The sequence below is a fragment of the Engystomops pustulosus genome, chromosome 9 (assembly GCF_040894005.1).
Source record: "Engystomops pustulosus chromosome 9, aEngPut4.maternal, whole genome shotgun sequence".
Classification (NCBI taxonomy): domain Eukaryota; kingdom Metazoa; phylum Chordata; class Amphibia; order Anura; family Leptodactylidae; genus Engystomops; species Engystomops pustulosus.
In genome coordinates, this window is record NC_092419.1 from 111603203 (window position 1) to 111623189 (window position 19987).

At 51.7% G+C, this 19987-nt stretch overlaps 1 protein-coding gene across 2 annotated transcripts in view; it reads left to right on the plus strand.

The window, feature by feature from the left end:
- Positions 1-19587, plus strand: part of HMCN2 (hemicentin 2) — a 179889-nt gene extending 160302 nt beyond the window's left edge. For both annotated transcript variants that reach the window (XM_072125758.1, XM_072125759.1), the window contains exons 63-90: positions 787-930; positions 1010-1169; positions 1497-1621; positions 1707-1890; positions 2007-2104; positions 2727-3005; positions 3114-3304; positions 3453-3534; positions 4021-4157; positions 4279-4420; positions 4500-4644; positions 4721-4848; positions 9482-9652; positions 9729-9899; positions 10163-10312; positions 10383-10520; positions 10595-10716; positions 11113-11350; positions 11425-11484; positions 11588-11707; positions 11788-11922; positions 12220-12333; positions 12710-12835; positions 15333-15461; positions 15538-15855; positions 15939-16058; positions 16227-16353; positions 18922-19587. In XM_072125758.1, coding sequence (XP_071981859.1) covers positions 787-930; positions 1010-1169; positions 1497-1621; positions 1707-1890; positions 2007-2104; positions 2727-3005; positions 3114-3304; positions 3453-3534; positions 4021-4157; positions 4279-4420; positions 4500-4644; positions 4721-4848; positions 9482-9652; positions 9729-9899; positions 10163-10312; positions 10383-10520; positions 10595-10716; positions 11113-11350; positions 11425-11484; positions 11588-11707; positions 11788-11922; positions 12220-12333; positions 12710-12835; positions 15333-15461; positions 15538-15855; positions 15939-16058; positions 16227-16353; positions 18922-19282 — 4415 coding nt within the window. In that variant the 3' untranslated portion in view covers positions 19283-19587. The remainder of the gene's footprint in view (positions 1-786; positions 931-1009; positions 1170-1496; positions 1622-1706; positions 1891-2006; positions 2105-2726; positions 3006-3113; positions 3305-3452; positions 3535-4020; positions 4158-4278; positions 4421-4499; positions 4645-4720; positions 4849-9481; positions 9653-9728; positions 9900-10162; positions 10313-10382; positions 10521-10594; positions 10717-11112; positions 11351-11424; positions 11485-11587; positions 11708-11787; positions 11923-12219; positions 12334-12709; positions 12836-15332; positions 15462-15537; positions 15856-15938; positions 16059-16226; positions 16354-18921) is intronic.
- Positions 19588-19987: the final 400 nt, after the last annotated feature.

Consider the following 19987-nt stretch of genomic DNA (forward strand, 5'->3'; position numbering starts at 1 on the left):
GATAGGATTAGATACACAGCTCAGCAGACTGAATCACACAGGAGAGGATTAGATACACAGCTCAGCAGGCAGTATCACACAGGATAGGATTAGATACACAGCTCAGCAGTCAGTATCACACAGGAGAGGATTAGATACATAGCTCAGCAGACAGTATCACACAGGAGAGGATTAGATACACAGCTCAGCAGTATCACACAGGAGAGGATTAGATACACGACTCAGCAGACAGTATCACACAGGATAGGATTAGATACACAGCTCAGCAGTCAGTATCACACAGGATAGGATTAGATACACAGCTCAGGAGAGAGTATCACACAGGATAGGATTAGATACACAGCTCAGCAGACAGTATCACACAGGATAGGATTAGATACACAGCTCAGGAGAGAGTATCACACAGGATAGGATTAGATACACAGCTCAGCAGGCTGTATCACACAGGATAGGATTAGATACACAGCTCAGCAGGCTGTATCACACAGGATAGGATTAGATACACAGCTCAGCAGTCAGTATCACACAGGATAGGATTAGATACACAGCTCAGCAGACTGAATCACACAGGACAGGATTAGATACACAGCTCAGCAGTCAGTATCACACAGGATAGGATTAGATACACAGCTCAGCAGACTGTATCACACAGGACCGGATTAGATACACTGCTCTGATGTGAAGCGTTGGCCTGTATGTAAATTACATGTCACATATAGAGTAGTTATCCCATGGGTATAATTTAATGTCCCTGGTGGTCTGTGATTGCAAGGTCTTTCCTTGCAGATAATGGCGGACACTCAGGGGTGATAATTGCCGGGAGCAGATTACAGATCAGCCGTGTGCAGCCTGCGCATGCGGGTCAGTACTCCTGCACAGCTCAGAACCCCCTGTCTGAATCACACAAGGACTTCCTGCTGCTCATACAAGGTGAGGACCGGTCCTGCATGTAGTCATATAATAGATATAATATTATTACTGAGATGCATGACTTATCTGTATCCTGCAGTGGCCCCAAGAATCCTGGGATCCGACCTCCCCATTGAGAGGGTAATCCAGGTCACACGGGAGGTCACGCTCGAGTGTCAAGCTGAGGGCATACCACTCCCCCAAATACTATGGCTAAAAGATGGAAGACCCCTCGATCCCCTCTCTTCTCCAAATGTCCGGTGCGTTCCTCTTTCACTCTGTGTTTTAAGATTTCTGCTTGCTTTAAACCATTACATTACATTATTAGATCAAATGAAATGATCCTCCTGTAATCCAGAGCTGCGGGGGTGTGTGACTCTCAGATTATCTTGCCTTGTACATTGTAGCAAACCTTCAGTTCTCTGAGCAGCATTAGATCAGGTTTTTAGCCTATGAATTTAAACTAAAATGTTTCCATTCACTGACAGCAAGCATTAAAACACAAAGTATAATACAGTGTTGCAAAGTCATTATACAAACCCGGTCACTGCCGGAGGTGAATGAGATCTCTTGTCCTGCTTGTCCAGGCTTTCCCCGGATGGACGTTCCCTGGTCCTGACCTCAGTCCAAGCCTCTGACTCCGGCCGCTACACGTGCCTGGCCCGAAATCTGGCAGGAGAAGACACAAAGGATTATGTCCTGAACATCCTTGGTGAGTGATAACTCTGCAGATATTGGGGGATTGGGTAACATGTCATATGTCTAGAACCTTACGCGTTATTCCTTGGCATGTACAGCCCCTCCAGTCTTTGAAGCCGGCACCAACGTTTCGGAGACTCTGAGCAGTGCCCCTGGATCGCAGGTGACCCTCGAGTGCCAAGCCACCGGCTCTCTGCCCATGCAGCTGACCTGGCTGAAGGATGGAAACCCGCTGCCGGCCTCCCGCCTCCTCAGAATCTCTTCAGGAGGACGGATTCTCCGGTAAGGACCTGGATCCAGCACTTGTGCACCAGATCTCTGTCTACCAGGGGTGTGTTACAATCATTTCTCATATAATCTGCATCTTAGTGACATGTTATTTCCATGTTCCCCGATAGCATATCCCATGTGCAAGCTTCAGATGCTGGCGTTTACACATGTCTGGCATCCAGTCCTGCTGGAACCGCAGAGAAGAGCTTCACCGTTCTGGTAGAGAGTAAGTATGGAGCCCTGCGTGGATAACATCACAGAGGAGATGCGGATTACATTTTCCTACATCACATGTAAAGTCAGCGCCCATAAATGCCCAAGTGCTGAGCTCTAGGGGCAACAATTTACCCATAAATAGTAATGAATAGCATCCAGGTTACCCCAGAGTACATTACTCCTCCATCCACCTGCTGCCTCCATCATGCTTATTGGGGCAGATTTATCAAGCTGTCTGAAAGTCAGAATATTTCTAGTTGCCCATGGCAACCAATCACAGCTCTCCTTTGAAATATTCATGAAAGCTGAGCTGCAATTGGTTGCCATGGGCGACTAGAAATATTCTGACTTTCAGACACTTGATAAATCTGCCCCATTGTCTCCTAACACTATGGGGGACATTTACTATGGGGTTTCTACCTTTTTGTGGCAATCCCACTGCCTTTTCTTCTTTCCGACCCTTTTTTGGGCACTAATAAGTGGCGGAGAGTAAACCAAAATAAAAATGGTCTAGCAGAATAGCAGCTGGGCAGAAATATTAAATATCTACCTGATTACGGACAGCTTGTGGGAAACCAAGGCAGCAGAGGTAAGGAGACGTTACATAAATGTCCCCTATGTGTTTTCTTCAGCGCTGCCGGTGGTGGAGCAGTCGGAGAGCACAGAGGAGGTCACCGCTATCCATGGCTCTTCTGTCACCTTCACGTGTGAAGCTCATGGTTCCCCATTACCTTCACTTTCATGGGAGAAGAATGGCGAGCCGCTGAACCTCCAGAGTAACCTCCTGCCCAATGGCCTTGGAAGCCGCCTCCACCTGGAGTCCGTCCACGCCGGAGATTCTGGCCTCTACTCCTGTACAGCCCTCAATGTAGCCAGGAAGGTCAGCAAACACTTCCGTCTCATAGTCCTGGGTAAGTATATTACAATGTATGTGACCAGGTCCCCCCCAGGACCTGGGATGGAGAATACCTTCCCTATTACATCTGTCATGTGTCAGCTGCTTATCTATTTTATTCCAGAGCCCCCCAGAATCGAGGGCCCCCCTCACCCAACAGAAGTCGCAGTCGTTGTGAATGAAGCCTTGGAGCTGACATGTAATGCAGGAGGGTTTCCAGTGCCAGAAATAACCTGGGAGAAAGATGGGCGACCTTTATTACGACCGGAGCTGCTCACCAGAAATGGGACTGTCCTTAGGATCGAGAATGTGAAGGTATAAAGACTGCGCCTGGGGTGTCTTATAAAACTATCCATAAACACAATGAACTATTAACTGTGTGAACGGTCCTGGAGGGGCAGTAGTGAGGCTTATCCTATGACCCTTGTGACATATCCTTAATGGTACCTAATCATTGCTCCAGGTTGAAGATGCTGGGATCTACGTGTGTGTGGCGAGCAGCGCGGCCGGAAGAGACAGCAGAGCGACGTGGGTGCGACTGAAAGGTAAATCGTCTTGTAGATGAATACAATATCACACACAGAACTCATCTGCACATCATACACTAAGTGTAAAGGCAAACGCACAGCATTATAAAGCACCACCAGGCCTAGGAAATTGTTCTTCTTCCACCATAATCTCTTTAATACGTCTGAGACTTTACATGTCACGTCCTCGGTCAATAATAAAACCGCCATTAAAACAAGTCTGGAAGAAAATTACGACTAAACAGAAGAAGAAACCGGGACACTAAACCGCATGATACCGGCCAAAACCAGCAAAGGACAGACTTTACCCATGTATAATGATAACCCTAAAAAGAAACAAAGCATCCCATCTGTCTGACACAAACAGCACCACATGTACTCACAGGTTGTTTGTGGTATTGCATCTCAGGCTGATTGGGGAGCTGCAGTACCAGACACAACTCATGGGCTGTGGTTCAGTTCTGGAGAAGCCCTTTAAACAATGTGATGTTCTCCTTTTTGCAGTTCCTCCCAGCGTCATTGGTCCCGATGAGCCTCGCTCGCTGTCAGTGTCCATTGGAGGACAGCTGGTTCTGGAGTGCAGGGTGGAAGGAGATCCTGTCCCCACTATTCAGTGGTTTAGAGAAGGAGCACCCCTCCAGGTTGGACCATGGGGATCATAGGGTTTCTTGCTTTCGGGGAAGGGATGGATTTGTTTCCCTTTGGCTGCCAAGTCTTAATGAACAATATACAAATAATTATTGACATATTCCATTGTTCCAGATGGATCGCCGCATGCAGCTCCTGTCTAAGGGCCGCTACCTCCAGATCCATAGCCTGCAGGCCTCTGACAGCGGGGAGTACACCTGCATGGCCTCCAATCCCATAGGCAGCACCAGCCTGCGCTTCATAGTGGTGATACAGAGTAAGTGGATGTCCCCCATGGTCCGGCCATGTCTCATGTGGTCCCGGTGCAGATGCTTATATGACACGTTACATTGCAGTCGCGCCATCCATCCTGCCTGGACCTTCTGTGGTCAGCGCCTCTGTAAACCACACGGCCGTGTTACCCTGCTGGGCCGAGGGACTCCCCACACCCACTGTGACCTGGAAGAAGGACGGCAATCTGCTCTCCGTGGACACATCCAGGTAACCTACCTCCAGCACAGAGACTTCTCCCCCCACACTCTATATAATACTAAGGAGACGGCACTTCTTCTTTCAGGCTGGAATTCCTTAAAGATGGCTCCTTGCGCATCCCACAGGCCCTGCTGCAGGATTCTGGATACTATCTCTGTGCAGTCACTAACTCTGCTGGAATGGCTCGCCGCGGGGTCGAACTACGAGTTTATGGTAAAAAGCAGAAACAAGAAACACACTACACAGGCAACTGCACATAGTACACACTGCACATAGTACACACCGCACAGGCAACTGCACATAGTACACACTGCAGATAGTACACACTACACAGGCAACTGCACATAGTACACACTGCACAGGACACTGCACATAGCACACAGGACCCTGCACATAGTATACAGGACCCTGCACATAGTATACAGGACACTGCACATAGTATACACTGCACATAGTACACAGGACCCCTGCACATAGTACACAGGACCCCTGCACATAGTATACAGGACACTGCACATAGTATACAGGACACTGCACATAGTATACAGGACACTGCACATAGCACACAGGACACCCTGCACATAGTACACACTGCACATAGTACACAGGACCCCTGCACATAGTACACAGGACCCTGCACAAAGTACACACTGCACAGGACACTGCCCATAGTATACAGGACACTGCCCATAGTATACAGGACCCTGCACATAGTATACAGGACACTGCACATAGTATACAGGACACTGCACATAGTATACAGGACCCTGCACATAGTATACAGGACCCTGCACATAGTATACAGGACACTGCACATAGTACACAGGACCCTGCACATAGTACACACTGCACAGGACACTGCACATAGTATACAGGACACTGCACATAGTACACAGGACCCCTGCACATAGTACACACTGCACAGGACACTGCACATGGCACACAGGACACTGCACATGGCACACAGGACACTGCACATGGCACACATGACACTGCACATGGCACACATGACACTGCACATGGCACACAGGACACTGCACATGGCACACATGACACTGCACATGGCACACAGGACACTGCACATGGCACACAGGACACTGCACATGGCACACAGGACACTGCACATGGCACACAGGACACTGCACATGGCACACAGGACACTGCACATGGCACACAGGACACTGCACATGGCACACAGGACACTGCACATGGCACACAGGACACTGCACATGGCACACAGGACACTGCACATAGTATACAGGACACTGCACATAGTATACAGGACACTGCACATAGTACACAGGACCCCTGCACATAGTACACACTGCACATAGTACACACTACACAAGAAACTGCACATAGTACACACTGCACAGGACCCTGCACATAGTATACAGGACACTGCCCATAGTATACAGGACACTGCCCATAGTATACAGGACACAGCCCATAGTACACAGGACCCTGCACATAGTACACAGGACCCCTGCACATAGTACACACTGCACAGGACACTGCACATAGTATACAGGACCCTGCACATAGTATACAGGACCCTGCACATAGTATACAGGACCCTGCACATAGTATACAGGACCCTGCACATAGTATACAGGACCCTGCACATAGTACACAGGACCCCTGCACATAGTACACACTGCACATAGTACACACTACACAGGCAACTGCACATAGTACACACTGCACAGGACCCTGCACATAGTACACAGGACCCTGCACATAGTACACAGGACCCTGCACATAGTACACAGGACCCTGCACATAGTACACAGGACATAGTACACACTGCACATAGTACACACTGCACATAGTACACACTGCACATAGTACACACTGCACATAGTACACACGACCCTGCACATAGTACACAGGACCCTGCACATAGTACACAGGACCCTGCACATAGTACACAGGACCCCTGCACATAGTACACAGGACACTGCACATAGTATACACTGCACATAGTACACAGGACCCCTGCACATAGTACACAGGACCCCTGCACATAGTACACAGGACCCCTGCACATAGTACACAGGACCCCTGCACATAGTACACAGGACCCCTGCACATAGTACACAGGACCCCTGCACATAGTACACAGGACCCCTGCACATAGTACACAGGACCCCTGCACATAGTACACAGGACCCCTGCACATAGTACACAGGACCCCTGCACATAGTACACAGGACCCCTGCACATAGTACACAGGACCCCTGCACATAGTACACAGGACCCCTGCACATAGTACACAGGACCCCTGCACATAGTACACAGGACCCCTGCACATAGTACACAGGACCCCTGCACATAGTACACAGGACCCCTGCACATAGTACACAGGACCCCTGCACATAGTACACAGGACCCCTGCACATAGTACACAGGACCCCTGCACATAGTACACAGGACCCCTGCACATAGTACACAGGACCCCTGCACATAGTACACAGGACCCCTGCACATAGTACGCAGGACCCCTGCACATAGTACGCAGGACCCCTGCACATAGTACGCAGGACCCCTGCACATAGTACGCAGGACCCCTGCACATAGTACGCAGGACCCCTGCACATAGTACGCAGGACCCCTGCACATAGTACACAGGACCCCTGCACATAGTACACAGGACCCCTGCACATAGTACACAGGACCCCTGCACATAGTACACAGGACCCCTGCACATAGTACACAGGACCCCTGCACATAGTACACAGGACCCCTGCACATAGTACACAGGACCCCTGCACATAGTACACAGGACCCCTGCACATAGTACACAGGACCCCTGCACATAGTACACAGGACCCCTGCACATAGTACACAGGACCCCTGCACATAGTACACAGGACCCCTGCACATAGTACACAGGACCCCTGCACATAGTACACAGGACCCCTGCACATAGTACACAGGACCCCTGCACATAGTACACAGGACCCCTGCACATAGTACACAGGACCCCTGCACATAGTACACAGGACCCCTGCACATAGTACACAGGACCCCTGCACATAGTACACAGGACCCCTGCACATAGTACACAGGACCCCTGCACATAGTACACAGGACCCCTGCACATAGTACACAGGACCCCTGCACATAGTACACAGGACCCCTGCACATAGTACACAGGACCCCTGCACATAGTACACAGGACCCCTGCACATAGTACACAGGACCCCTGCACATAGTACACAGGACCCCTGCACATAGTACACAGGACCCCTGCACATAGTACACAGGACCCGGCACATAGTACACACTGCACATAGTACACAGGACCCCTGCACATAGTACACAGGACCCCTGCACATAGTACACAGGACCCCTGCACATAGTACACAGGACCCCTGCACATAGTACACAGGACCCCTGCACATAGTACACAGGACCCCTGCACATAGTACACACTGCACATAGTACACAGGACCCCTGCACATAGTACACAGGACCCCTGCACATAGTACACAGGACCCCTGCACATAGTACACAGGACCCCTGCACATAGTACACAGGACCCCTGCACATAGTACACACTGCACATAGTACACAGGACCCCTGCACATAGTACACAGGACCCCTGCACATAGTACACAGGACCCCTGCACATAGTACACAGGACCCCTGCACATAGTACACAGGACCCCTGCACATAGTACACAGGACCCCTGCACATAGTACACAGGACCCCTGCACATAGTACACAGGACCCCTGCACATAGTACACAGGACCCCTGCACATAGTACACAGGACCCCTGCACATAGTACACAGGACCCCTGCACATAGTACACAGGACCCCTGCACATAGTACACAGGACCCCTGCACATAGTACACAAGACCCCTGCACATAGTACACAGGACCCCTGCACATAGTACACAGGACCCTGCACATAGTACACAGGACCCGGCACATAGTACACACTGCACATAGTACACAGGACCCCTGCACATAGTACACAGGACCCCTGCACATAGTACACAGGACCCCTGCACATAGTACACAGGACCCCTGCACATAGTACACAGGACCCCTGCACATAGTACACAGGACCCCTGCACATAGTACACAGGACCCCTGCACATAGTACACAGGACCCCTGCACATAGTACACAGGACCCCTGCACATAGTACACAGGACCCTGCACATAGTACACAGGACCCCTGCACATAGTACACAGGACCCCTGCACATAGTACACAGGACCCCTGCACATAGTACACAGGACCCCTGCACATAGTACACAGGACCCCTGCACATAGTACACAGGACCCTGCACATAGTACACAGGACCCTGCACATAGTACACAGGACCCGGCACATAGTACACACTGCACATAGTACACAGGACCCCTGCACATAGTACACAGGACACTGCACATAGTACACACTGCACCGTTCTTCACGAATCTGTTGCCCCCTGCATTACCCCGACAGAGCGCTCCCACTAATTTTTGGTGCATTTTCAACATGGGGCGTGCAGTAGGTTTCTGTCGGACTTTGCACATGATAACCGGTCGCACGGTCTGACTGAGCACCGGACGCCCCTTCAGTGCAGAATTTAGTGTCACGTTGGGTCTAGCGCAGCGCGGACACTTTATAAAGACATGTGCTGCAGTTTACACGGAAAAGATCGAGCAAGGTCAGAAATAAACCTGGCGCCGGGGCTTTAGTAAATGTGGAGCGCTGGTCCTCACTACGACTCTGTATAGGAACATTAGGTTCTCCTGTCTGCAGCCTCTGATACCTCTGATGCAGCCTCTGGCCACCACTGGGGACTTATGTTTTGTCTTCTGGGCTTATGTTTCCTCCTCGCAGTTAATGGAGGCTTCTCAGAATGGCAGGAGTGGGGTCCGTGCACTAGAAGCTGTGGCCAGGGGGTCCAAGAACGAGCCCGGATGTGTAATAACCCCCCTCCAGCCAATGGTGGAAGACCCTGCATGGGCAGAGAGGTGGACGTGCGAGCGTGCAGCCTGCCCCCCTGCCCAGGTACAGCTGGTACATTGCTGAGGACCCCCAGCGTTATATCCCATGCACTTTATGGATTTCTCTGCCTTTCCTCTAGTGGACGGGGGCTGGACCGGCTGGAGCAGTTGGTCTCAGTGTTCAGCAACCTGCGGTGACGGCACCAAACAGCGCACCCGATCCTGCTTCTCCCCTCCCCCACAAAATGGTGGGAAGACGTGCATTGGAAAGGACGTGGAAACCGAGACCTGTCAGCTGCCACAATGCCGAGGTATCACAGTGATCAAGGGGCAGTACATGTATACTAGAGGAAGCTGGTGTGACAGACCTCTGGATGTAGATAAAAGCAGACCTTCCGGGACTGTCCCACTGAATCCGGGACTGTCCCACTGAATCCGGGACTGGTTGGGAAGTATGACCAAGAATGTTTCCATCCACCGCCGGCAAGCAGAGATCTTTCAGAAGCAGAGGAATGATACACACAGAGGGTATGGGGAAAGTTGTGTAACTTTGTGAATGTTTTTCACTCCCCAGCGGTGGCCTCTCGAGTTCGCGCCAGTCTCATTGGAATTGTTAATGACCAAGATTTCGGACTGTCATCACTGAGCGCCAACATGACCGAAAACCCACAGACCAGAGCCACCACCATCAGCAGCACTATCGAGAACATCCCGCCTTCCATAGGTAGGTAGTGTCAGCGTGACATAGACAGGGTGCACTTACTGATACTGACAATGCTGCGTGTTACCACCAGGACCCCTGATGAAGGTGCTGATTTCCATGATCGCCCCCCTGTACTGGTCCGCTGCGTTCCCCTACGACGGGACCATTAATGGCTTCAGCCTCACCAAAGGAGTCTTCAGGAAAGAGTCTCAGGTGGAGTTTCCTACAGGTAAGTGCTCGCCCCTGCACCTTCTACACCTGGAATCTGGAATAGGGAACGATTAACCCTTCCTTGTGCTGCAGGCGAACAGCTCCGCATCACCCATATTGCCCGAGGCCTGGACGCTGACGGGATCCTGTGGTTTGATATTGTGATCAATGGATTTGTACCTGAGTCTCTGGCTTCTTCTGATATAAACCTTCAGGTAAAGCTCACACCAAGAGGTCAGGGGCTCGCTGTGCCCAAAATCTGCAGAGAGGGGGTCTATATAGTTTGGGCCTCGCGCTGTAGATTTTGGGCCCGTGCTGTAGCGTTTGGGGCCCGTGCTGTAGCGTTTGGGGCCCGTGCTGTAGCGTTTGGGGCCCGTGCTGTAGCGTTTGGGGCCCGTGCTGTAGCGTTTGGGGCCCGTGCTGTAGCGTTTGGGGCCCGCGCTGTAGAGTTTGGGTCCCGCGCTGTAGAGTCTGGGCTCCCTCTGGTGAGTGTGGGGTGAGTAGGGTCTGTGGGTCACCCCTGGAGTAGGTTCCCCTTTGGAACTAATCCATTAGAATTACGTGGTTTGTCCACCGTATAATCTCCAGCCTTGTATCCATCTTCTCCGCAGGAATTCATGGAGACCTACATTCAGACCGGAGCCGGACAGATCAATGCCTGGGCCTCCCCGACCTTCACCAAGGACGGACACTTCCTCTCCCTCCGCTGTAACCACACGGTGGAGTACAACCCCACCCTGGGCCGCCAGGCGAAGAACGCCCAGAGGCTGCAGGTCAACTCCATCCGATCGTCATACCTGCCTGACCTGGAGGAACTGCAGTTCCAGCTCAGCGCCTCACTGCAAGGAGGTAAAATCATGGCTGCAGTGTAAAGCATGGGGGTTACGTAGTAGCACCGCTCACCTCTGGCCATTATCTTCCAGGTCTGAATGGAGGAGCGTGTCCTGTGGGCTTTGTTCAGACTGGAGACTCGTACTGCGCTGGTGAGGGCTTGGAGATGATGGGAGTGTAGTGTCTGCCTGATGGGGGCAGTGGATGATACTGTGGAATGTGTTCCTGATAGCAGTGTCCATGCTTCTCCCGCAGACATAGATGAGTGCGATCTGCGCCGGCCCTGCTCCCACACCTGCCAGAACAACCTGGGCAGCTACTCGTGCTCCTGCCCCGCCGGCCACGTCCTGGCCACAGACAACCGCAATTGCCGAGGTGAGCGCCACGTGTAACACCCGTCCTGATACACTGTAACGACCCCGCACTTGTGTATTTTACCGTGTATCTTTTTGCAGATCTGGATGAATGCCGATTAGGAAGTCACCAGTGCCCGTCCGGCCAGGAATGTGTTAACACGCCCGGATCTTATCGCTGTCTTCTGCGCTGTGGACCGGGCTTTCGCCCCAATGCAGAGGGGACGTCCTGCGAGGGTATGAAGGATGGGATTTTAGGGAATAGTCATCAGTCATGAGGTGTAACTAGAATGTGGTATGAAGCTAATAGGGGTCAGTGGATGATGAGCGGCAGCTCCAGGTCATGTCACACCAGTGGCCTCCGTGTCACACATCACACCAGTGGCCTCCGTGTCACACATCACACCAGTGGCCTCCGTGTCACACATCACACCAGTGGCCTCCGTGTCACACATCACACCAGTGGCCTCCGTGTCACACATCACACCAGTGGCCTCCGTGTCACACATCGCTCCTTGTTATTCTGTCTTCCAGATGTGGATGAGTGCAGCCAGTCCTCCCCGTGCCAGCAGAGGTGCCTGAATACCATTGGCTCGTACCGCTGTGCGTGTGACCCCGGCTATGAGCTCAAAGGCACCCGCTGTGTAGGTGAGTCAGGTGCCCAGTCCTCTCGGAAATATGGATTTTTTTTCCAGGACTGCAAGTTCAGCAAGTGCACTGGGAGTGTGTCCTCACACTGCTGTGCTCTGTTCTCTTTGTAGCCAGTTATAGGTGAAGAGGAGAAGAGGGGAGGAACTTACATTCTATGAATGCAGAGCACAGCAGTGTGAGGACCCCCCCATCCCTGGGGGTGCACTTGGTGAAGCTACTATCCTGGAATATAAATCCATATGTCACAGTCCTGCTGCTACTTGTCTCCAATGTAATAAACCTGTAGAACAATTAGTGTTTAGGATGGAATATGGTGACGCTGGGAATTCTGGGATAATGACTTGGTCATGTGACCTGATGTTTTTGTGGTCAGATATTAATGAGTGTGTCCGAGGCGTCTGCCAGCCGCAGCAGCAGTGCAAGAACACGCTGGGAAGTTACCAATGCATCAACACCTGCCCCCCGGGGACCACCCGCTCCGAGTCTGGAACCTGCAACGGTGAGTGGAGACACAGCGCCCCTAGTGCAGCGCCAGAGACTGTGCAGAACCCTTCATGTGAAGCATACGGTTATATAAATAGTGGAACATGGCGCCTCCCATCTCTGTAGGTTGTATCTGGTATTGCAGCTCATCTTCATGAAAGTGTAAGAGTGTAAGTAAGTGTAACCCTAACCCCTACCAGCCATCCATAGGCAGTGAGCGCCCCCTTGTGATGACCCCATAACCCCTACCAGCCATCCATAGGCAGTGAGCGCCCCCTACTGATGACCCCATAACCCCTACCAGCCATCCATAGGCAGTGAGCGCCCCCTAGTGATGACCCCATAACCCCTACCAGCCATCCATAGGCAGTGAGCGCCCCCTACTGATGACCCCATAACCCCTACCAGCCATCCATAGGCAGTGAGCGCCCCCTACTGATGACCCCATAACCCCTACCAGCCATCCATAGGCAGTGAGCGCCCCCTAGTGATGACCCCATAACCCCTACCAGCCATCCATAGGCAGTGAGCGCCCCCTTGTGATGACCCCATAACCCCTACCAGCCATCCATAGGCAGTGAGCGCCCCCTAGTGATGACCCCATAACCCCTACCATCCATCCATAGGCAGTGAGCGCCCCCTTGTGATGACCCCATAACCCCTACCAGCCATCCATAGGCAGTGAGCGCCCCCTAGTTATGACCCCATAACCCCTCTCAGCCATCCATAGGCAGTGAGCGCCCCCTAGTGATGACCCCCATAACCCCTACCATCCATCCATAGGCAGTGAGCGCCCCCTAGTGATGACCCCATAACCCCTACCATCCATCCATAGGCAGTGAGCGCCCCCTTGTGATGACCCCATAACCCCTACCAGCCATCAATAGGCAGTGAGCGCCCCCTAGTGATGACCCCATAACCCCTACCATCCATCCATAGGCAGTGAGCGCCCCCTAGTGATGCCCCCCATAACCCCTACCATCCATCCATAGGCAGTGAGCGCCCCCTAGTTATGACCCCATAACCCCTCTCAGCCATCCATAGGCAGTGAGCGCCCCCTAGTGATGACCCCATAACCCCTCTCAGCCATCCATAGGCAGTGAGCGCCCCCTAGTGATGCCCCCCATAACCCCTACCATCCATCCATAGGCAGTGAGCGCCCCCTAGTTATGACCCCATAACCCCTCTCAGCCATCCATAGGCAGTGAGCGCCCCCTAGTGATGTCCCCCATAACCCCTACCAGCCATCCATAGGCAGTGAGCGCCCCCTAGTTATGACCCCATAACCCCTCTCAGCCATCCATAGGCAGTGAGCGCCCCCTAGTGATGACCCCCATAACCCCTACCATCCATCCATAGGCAGTGAGCGCCCCCTTGTGATGACCCCATAACCCCTACCAGCCATCCATAGGCAGTGAGCGCCCCCTAGTTATGACCCCATAACCCCTCTCAGCCATCCATAGGCAGTGAGCGCCCCCTAGTGATGACCCCCATAACCCCTACCATCCATCCATAGGCAGTGAGCGCCCCCTAGTGATGACCCCATAACCCCTACCAGCCATCCATAGGCAGTGAGCGCCCCCTTGTGATGACCCCATAACCCCTACCAGCCATCCATAGGCAGTGAGCGCCCCCTAGTTATGACCCCATAACCCCTCTCAGCCATCCATAGGCAGTGAGCGCCCCCTAGTGATGACCCCCATAACCTCTACCATCCATCCATAGGCAGTGAGCGCCCCCTAGTGATGTCCCCCATAACCCCTACCAGCCATCCATAGGCAGTGAGCGCCCCCTAGTGATGACCCCATAACCCCTACCATCCATCCATAGGCAGTGAGCGCCCCCTAGTGATGACCCCATAACCCCTACCATCCATCCATAGGCAGTGAGCGCCCCCTAGTGATGACCCCATAACCCCTACCAGCCATCCATAGGCAGTGAGCGCCCCCTAGTGATGCCCCCCATAACCCCTACCATCCATCCATAGGCAGTGAGCGCCCCCTAGTGATGTCCCCCATAACCCCTACCAGCCATCCATAGGCAGTGAGCGCCCCCTAGTGATGACCCCATAACCCCTACCAGCCATCCATAGGCAGTGAGCGCCCCCTTGTGATGACCCCATAACCCCTACCAGCCATCCATAGGCAGTGAGTGCCCCCCACAACCCCTACCAGCCATCCATAGGCAGTGAGCGCCCCTTAGTGATGACCCCATAACCCCTACCATCCATCCATAGGCAGTGAGCGCCCCCTAGTGATGCCCCCCATAACCCCTACCAGCCATCCATAGGCCGTGAGCGCCCCCTAGTGATGTCCCCCATAACCCCCACCAGCCATCCATAGGCAGTGAGCGCCCCCTAGTGATGCCCCCCATAACCCCTACCAGCCATCCATAGGCCGTGAGCGCCCCCTAGTGATGACCCCCATAACCCCTCTCAGCCATCCATAGGCAGCGAGCGCCCCCTAGTGATGCCCCTCATGCTTGCCGCTCACTTCTTTCCTTTCTCCCCGCAGATGTAGATGAATGTCGCGATGGCTCCCACATGTGCCGCTACAACCAGATATGTGAGAACACTGCGGGCGGGTACCGCTGCTCGTGCCCTCGGGGGTACAGGACCCAGGGGGTCGGGAGACCGTGTCTGGGTAGGTGCAGGGACAGGACGCAGAGTTGTTTGCTGAGGCCTAAGCATTTCCTGACGCTCTTCTCCTTTGCTGTTAGATATTAATGAGTGCCAGCAGGTGCCCCGGCCCTGCGCCTACCAGTGCCAGAACCTAGCGGGCAGCTACAAGTGCCTGTGCCCACCGGGCAAACAGCTGCTGGCTGATGGGCGCTCCTGCGCAGGACTGGAGCGGCTGAACAACAGCTCCATCATTGGTACCGCCGGGGCCCAGTATGAACGGCCCGTAACCAGTGGGCGCCTGCACGGGAACAACGTGTACACCTGGCTGTCCTACAGCCAAAACGGGAACCTCATCGGCCAGAGCAGCCCCGGCCGCTGCCCCCCGGGATACATCCGCAGGAACGGGGCCTGTACAGGTAACGTCTGCACCCCAACTCCCTGCCAGCGAGATAGTCAAGAGGGTGGAGCCTAGAGATCACCATCTCTTCTCTAATTCCAGATATAGATGAATGCCACCAGCGCAACCCCTGCCAGCACGAGTGCCGCAACACAGAGGGCAGCTACCAGTGTCTGTGCCCATCAGGGTACCGGCTGCTGCCCAACAACAGGAACTGCCAAGGTAAGTACATATTACAGCAGCACAGAGTATTTCAGGGATTGTGTTCTGTACAATGAGAGGGAGGAGAAGAGAAAGTAGATGGTGGAAGGGTCCTCCAAGCAGCACAGAGTATTTCAGCAGAATATTGATTCTGTGTTATATATCATGTATATTATAATCTTCCCCCAGATATAGATGAGTGCACAGAGCAGAGGATCAGCTGCGGAGCCAACCAGATGTGCTTCAACACCAGAGGAGGACACCAGTGCCTGGACACCCCCTGCCCCGTATCATACACAAGGGGTCCCAGCCCAGGGTAAGACCCCCACACAGTGCACACAAGTCCTGTCATCTAGTACACAGTGAGTGCAGCTCTGGAGTATAATACAGGATAAGTAATGTCATGTATGTACACAGTGACTGCACCAGCAGCAGAATAGTGAGTGCAGCTCTGGAGTATAATACAGGATAAGTAATGTCATGTATGTACACAGTGACTGCACCAGCAGCAGAATAGTGAGTGCAGCTCTGGGGTATAATACAGGATGTAACTCAGGATCAGTACAGGATAAGTAATGTCATGTATGTACACAGTGACTGCACCAGCAGCAGAATAGTGAGTGCAGCTCTGGAGTATAATACTGGATGTAACTCAGGATCAGTACAGGATAAGTAATGTCATGTATGTACACAGTGACTGCACCAGCAGCAGAATAGTGAGTGCAGCTCTGGGGTATAATACAGGATGTAACTCAGGATCAGTACAGGATAAGTAATGTCATGTATGCACACAGTGACTGCACCAGCAGCAGAATAGTGAGTGCAGCTCTGGAGTATAATACTGGATGTAACTCAGGATCAGTACAGGATAAGTAATGTCATGTATGTACACAGTGACTGCACCAGCAGCAGAATAGTGAGTGCAGCTCTGGGGTATAATACAGGATGTAACTCAGGATCAGTACAGGATAAGTAATATCATGTATGTACACAGTGACTGCACCAGCAGCAGAATAGTGAGTGCAGCTCTGGAGTATAATACAGGATGTAACTCAGGATCAGTACAGGATAAGTAATGTCATGTATGTACACAGTGACTGCACCAGCAGCAGAATAGTGAGTGCAGCTCTGGGGTATAATACAGGATGTAACTCAGGATCAGTACAGGATAAGGAATGTCATGTATGTACACAGTGACTGCACCAGCAGCAGAATAGTGAGTGCAGCTCTGGAGTATAATACAGGATGTAACTCAGGATCAGTTCAGGATAAGTAATGTCATGTATGCACACAGTGACTGCACCAGCAGCAGAATAGTGAGTGCAGCTCTGGAGTATAATACAGGATGTAACTCAGGATCAGTACAGGATAAGTAATGTCATGTATGCACACAGTGACTGCACCAGCAGCAGAATAGTGAGTGCAGCTCTGGGGTATAATACAGGATGTAACTCAGGATCAGTACAGGATAAGTAATGTCATGTATGTACACAGTGACTGCACCAGCAGCAGAATAGTGAGTGCAGCTCTGGGGTATAATACAGGATGTAACTCAGGATCAGTACAGGATACGTAATGTCATGTATGTACACAGTGACTGCACCAGCAGCAGAATAGTGAGTGCAGCTCTGGAGTATAATACAGGATGTAACTCAGGATCAGTTCAGGATAAGTAATGTCATGTATGCACACAGTGACTGCACCAGCAGCAGAATAGTGAGTGCAGCTCTGGAGTATAATACAGGATGTAACTCAGGATCAGTACAGGATAAGTAATGTCATGTATGCACACAGTGACTGCACCAGCAGCAGAATAGTGAGTGCAGCTCTGGGGTATAATACAGGATGTAACTCAGGATCAGTACAGGATAAGTAATGTCATGTATGTACACAGTGACTGCACCAGCAGCAGAATAGTGAGTGCAGCTCTGGAGTATAATACAGGATGTAACTCAGGATCAGTACAGGATAAGTAATGTCATGTATGTACACAGTGACTGCACCAGCAGCAGAATAGTGAGTGCAGCTCTGGAGTATAATACAAGATGTAACTCAGGATCAGTACAGGATAAGTAATGTCATGTATGCACACAGTGACTGCACCAGCAGCAGAATAGTGAGTGCAGCTCTGGGGTATAATACAGGATGTAACTCAGGATCAGTACAGGATAAGTAATGTCATGTATGTACACAGTGACTGCACCAGCAGCAGAATAGTGAGTGCAGCTCTGGGGTATAATACAGGATGTAACTCAGGATCAGTACAGGATAAGTAATGTCATGTATGTACACAGTGACTGCACCAGCAGCAGAATAGTGAGTGCAGCTCTGGGGTATAATACAGGATGTAACTCAGGATCAGTACAGGATAAGTAATGTCATGTATGTACACAGTGACTGCACCAGCAGCAGAATAGTGAGTGCAGCTCTGGGGTATAATACAGGATGTAACTCAGGATCAGTACAGGATAAGTAATGTCATGTATGTACACAGTGACTGCACCAGCAGCAGAATAGTGAGTGCAGCTCTGGGGTATAATACAGGATGTAACTCAGGATCAGTACAGGATAAGTAATGTCATGTAAGTACACAGTGACTGCTCCAGCAGCAGAATAGTGAGTGCAGCTCTGGGGTATAATACAGGATATAACTCAGGATCAGTACAGGATAAGTAATGTCATGTATGTACACAGTGACTGCACCAGCAGCAGAATAGTGAGTGCAGCTCTGGGGTATAATACAGGATGTAACTCAGGATCAGTACAGGACTGCACCAGCTAAGTAATGTCATGTATGCACACAGTGACAGCAGCAGCAGAATAGTGAGTGCAGCTCTGGAGTATACAGTAGATGGCTGAGCTGGTATTTGTTGTCCTCCTCTAGGACCTGCTATCGCCGGTGCCTTACAGACTGCACTTCGGGTGGTCCCTATACCCTGCAGTACAAGCTGTTGACCCTTCCTTATGGGATCCCTCCAAATCAAGATGTCGTCCGCCTCAGCGCCTTTTCAGAAGGGGGCGTCCACCAAAACCAAACCCGCTTTACAGCCCTGGAGCAGGATGCAGGGAGCCCCTTTGCGCTGCGGGATGACGGGGGTCACGGCATCATCTACACCTTACGTTCTCTGGACACGTCGGGGGTTTCTCGGATTAAGGTGCAGGCGACGTCCGGCAGCGATCAGCAGGGGTCTCGCTATCAGAGCGTCTTCATCATCTACATCTCTGTCTCCCCGTATCCCTACTGAGCCCAGAGTCTGCGGCCGGACGGGTCAGAACCTACTGAGGTGCAGGAGCCAGAGACTAGAGACGGACCTGCCAGAGCCTGATACACTGTGACGGATCCCCCCCACCACGTGGAGCTGCGGGTGCTGACATCTCAGGGAGTTGTGTGAGGTCCCGGACCCTCTGCCTCCTGTAGGGGGCGCCTCAGCAGGAGAGGAATCTTTCTTACTGATTATATGGAATCTTTGGGGTTTGAGGCTTCTGGGTTTTACATTTCATTATTTATTTCTACGTCCCAATAAATATTTTATACAGTTTGTTACACGGATCCGTCTCACATGTTCTTTTCTCTTTTGTCTTACAGAGCTGTCCTCACACTGCTGTGCACTGTGGACATAGCCTCAGGTATTGTCACTATATAGAGGTGTCATTTCACTGGATTATATATTACAGAATCTGTATCCTGCTGTTATTAACAACATGCACAAAGGTATCATTACACTGTATCTATTACCTAACATATTCTGCACAGAACACAGCAGTGTGAGGACACACCCCTAGTGCATATCAAGAAGCAACAATTCTGAAATATACATCCACGTTATACAGTCCTGCAGCTACTAACAACATACACAAGGGTATGATTACACATCTCTCCAGGGACAATACATAACACTGGCTGCAGAGAGCACAGAGCACAGCAGTGTGAGGTCTGATTACACATCCAT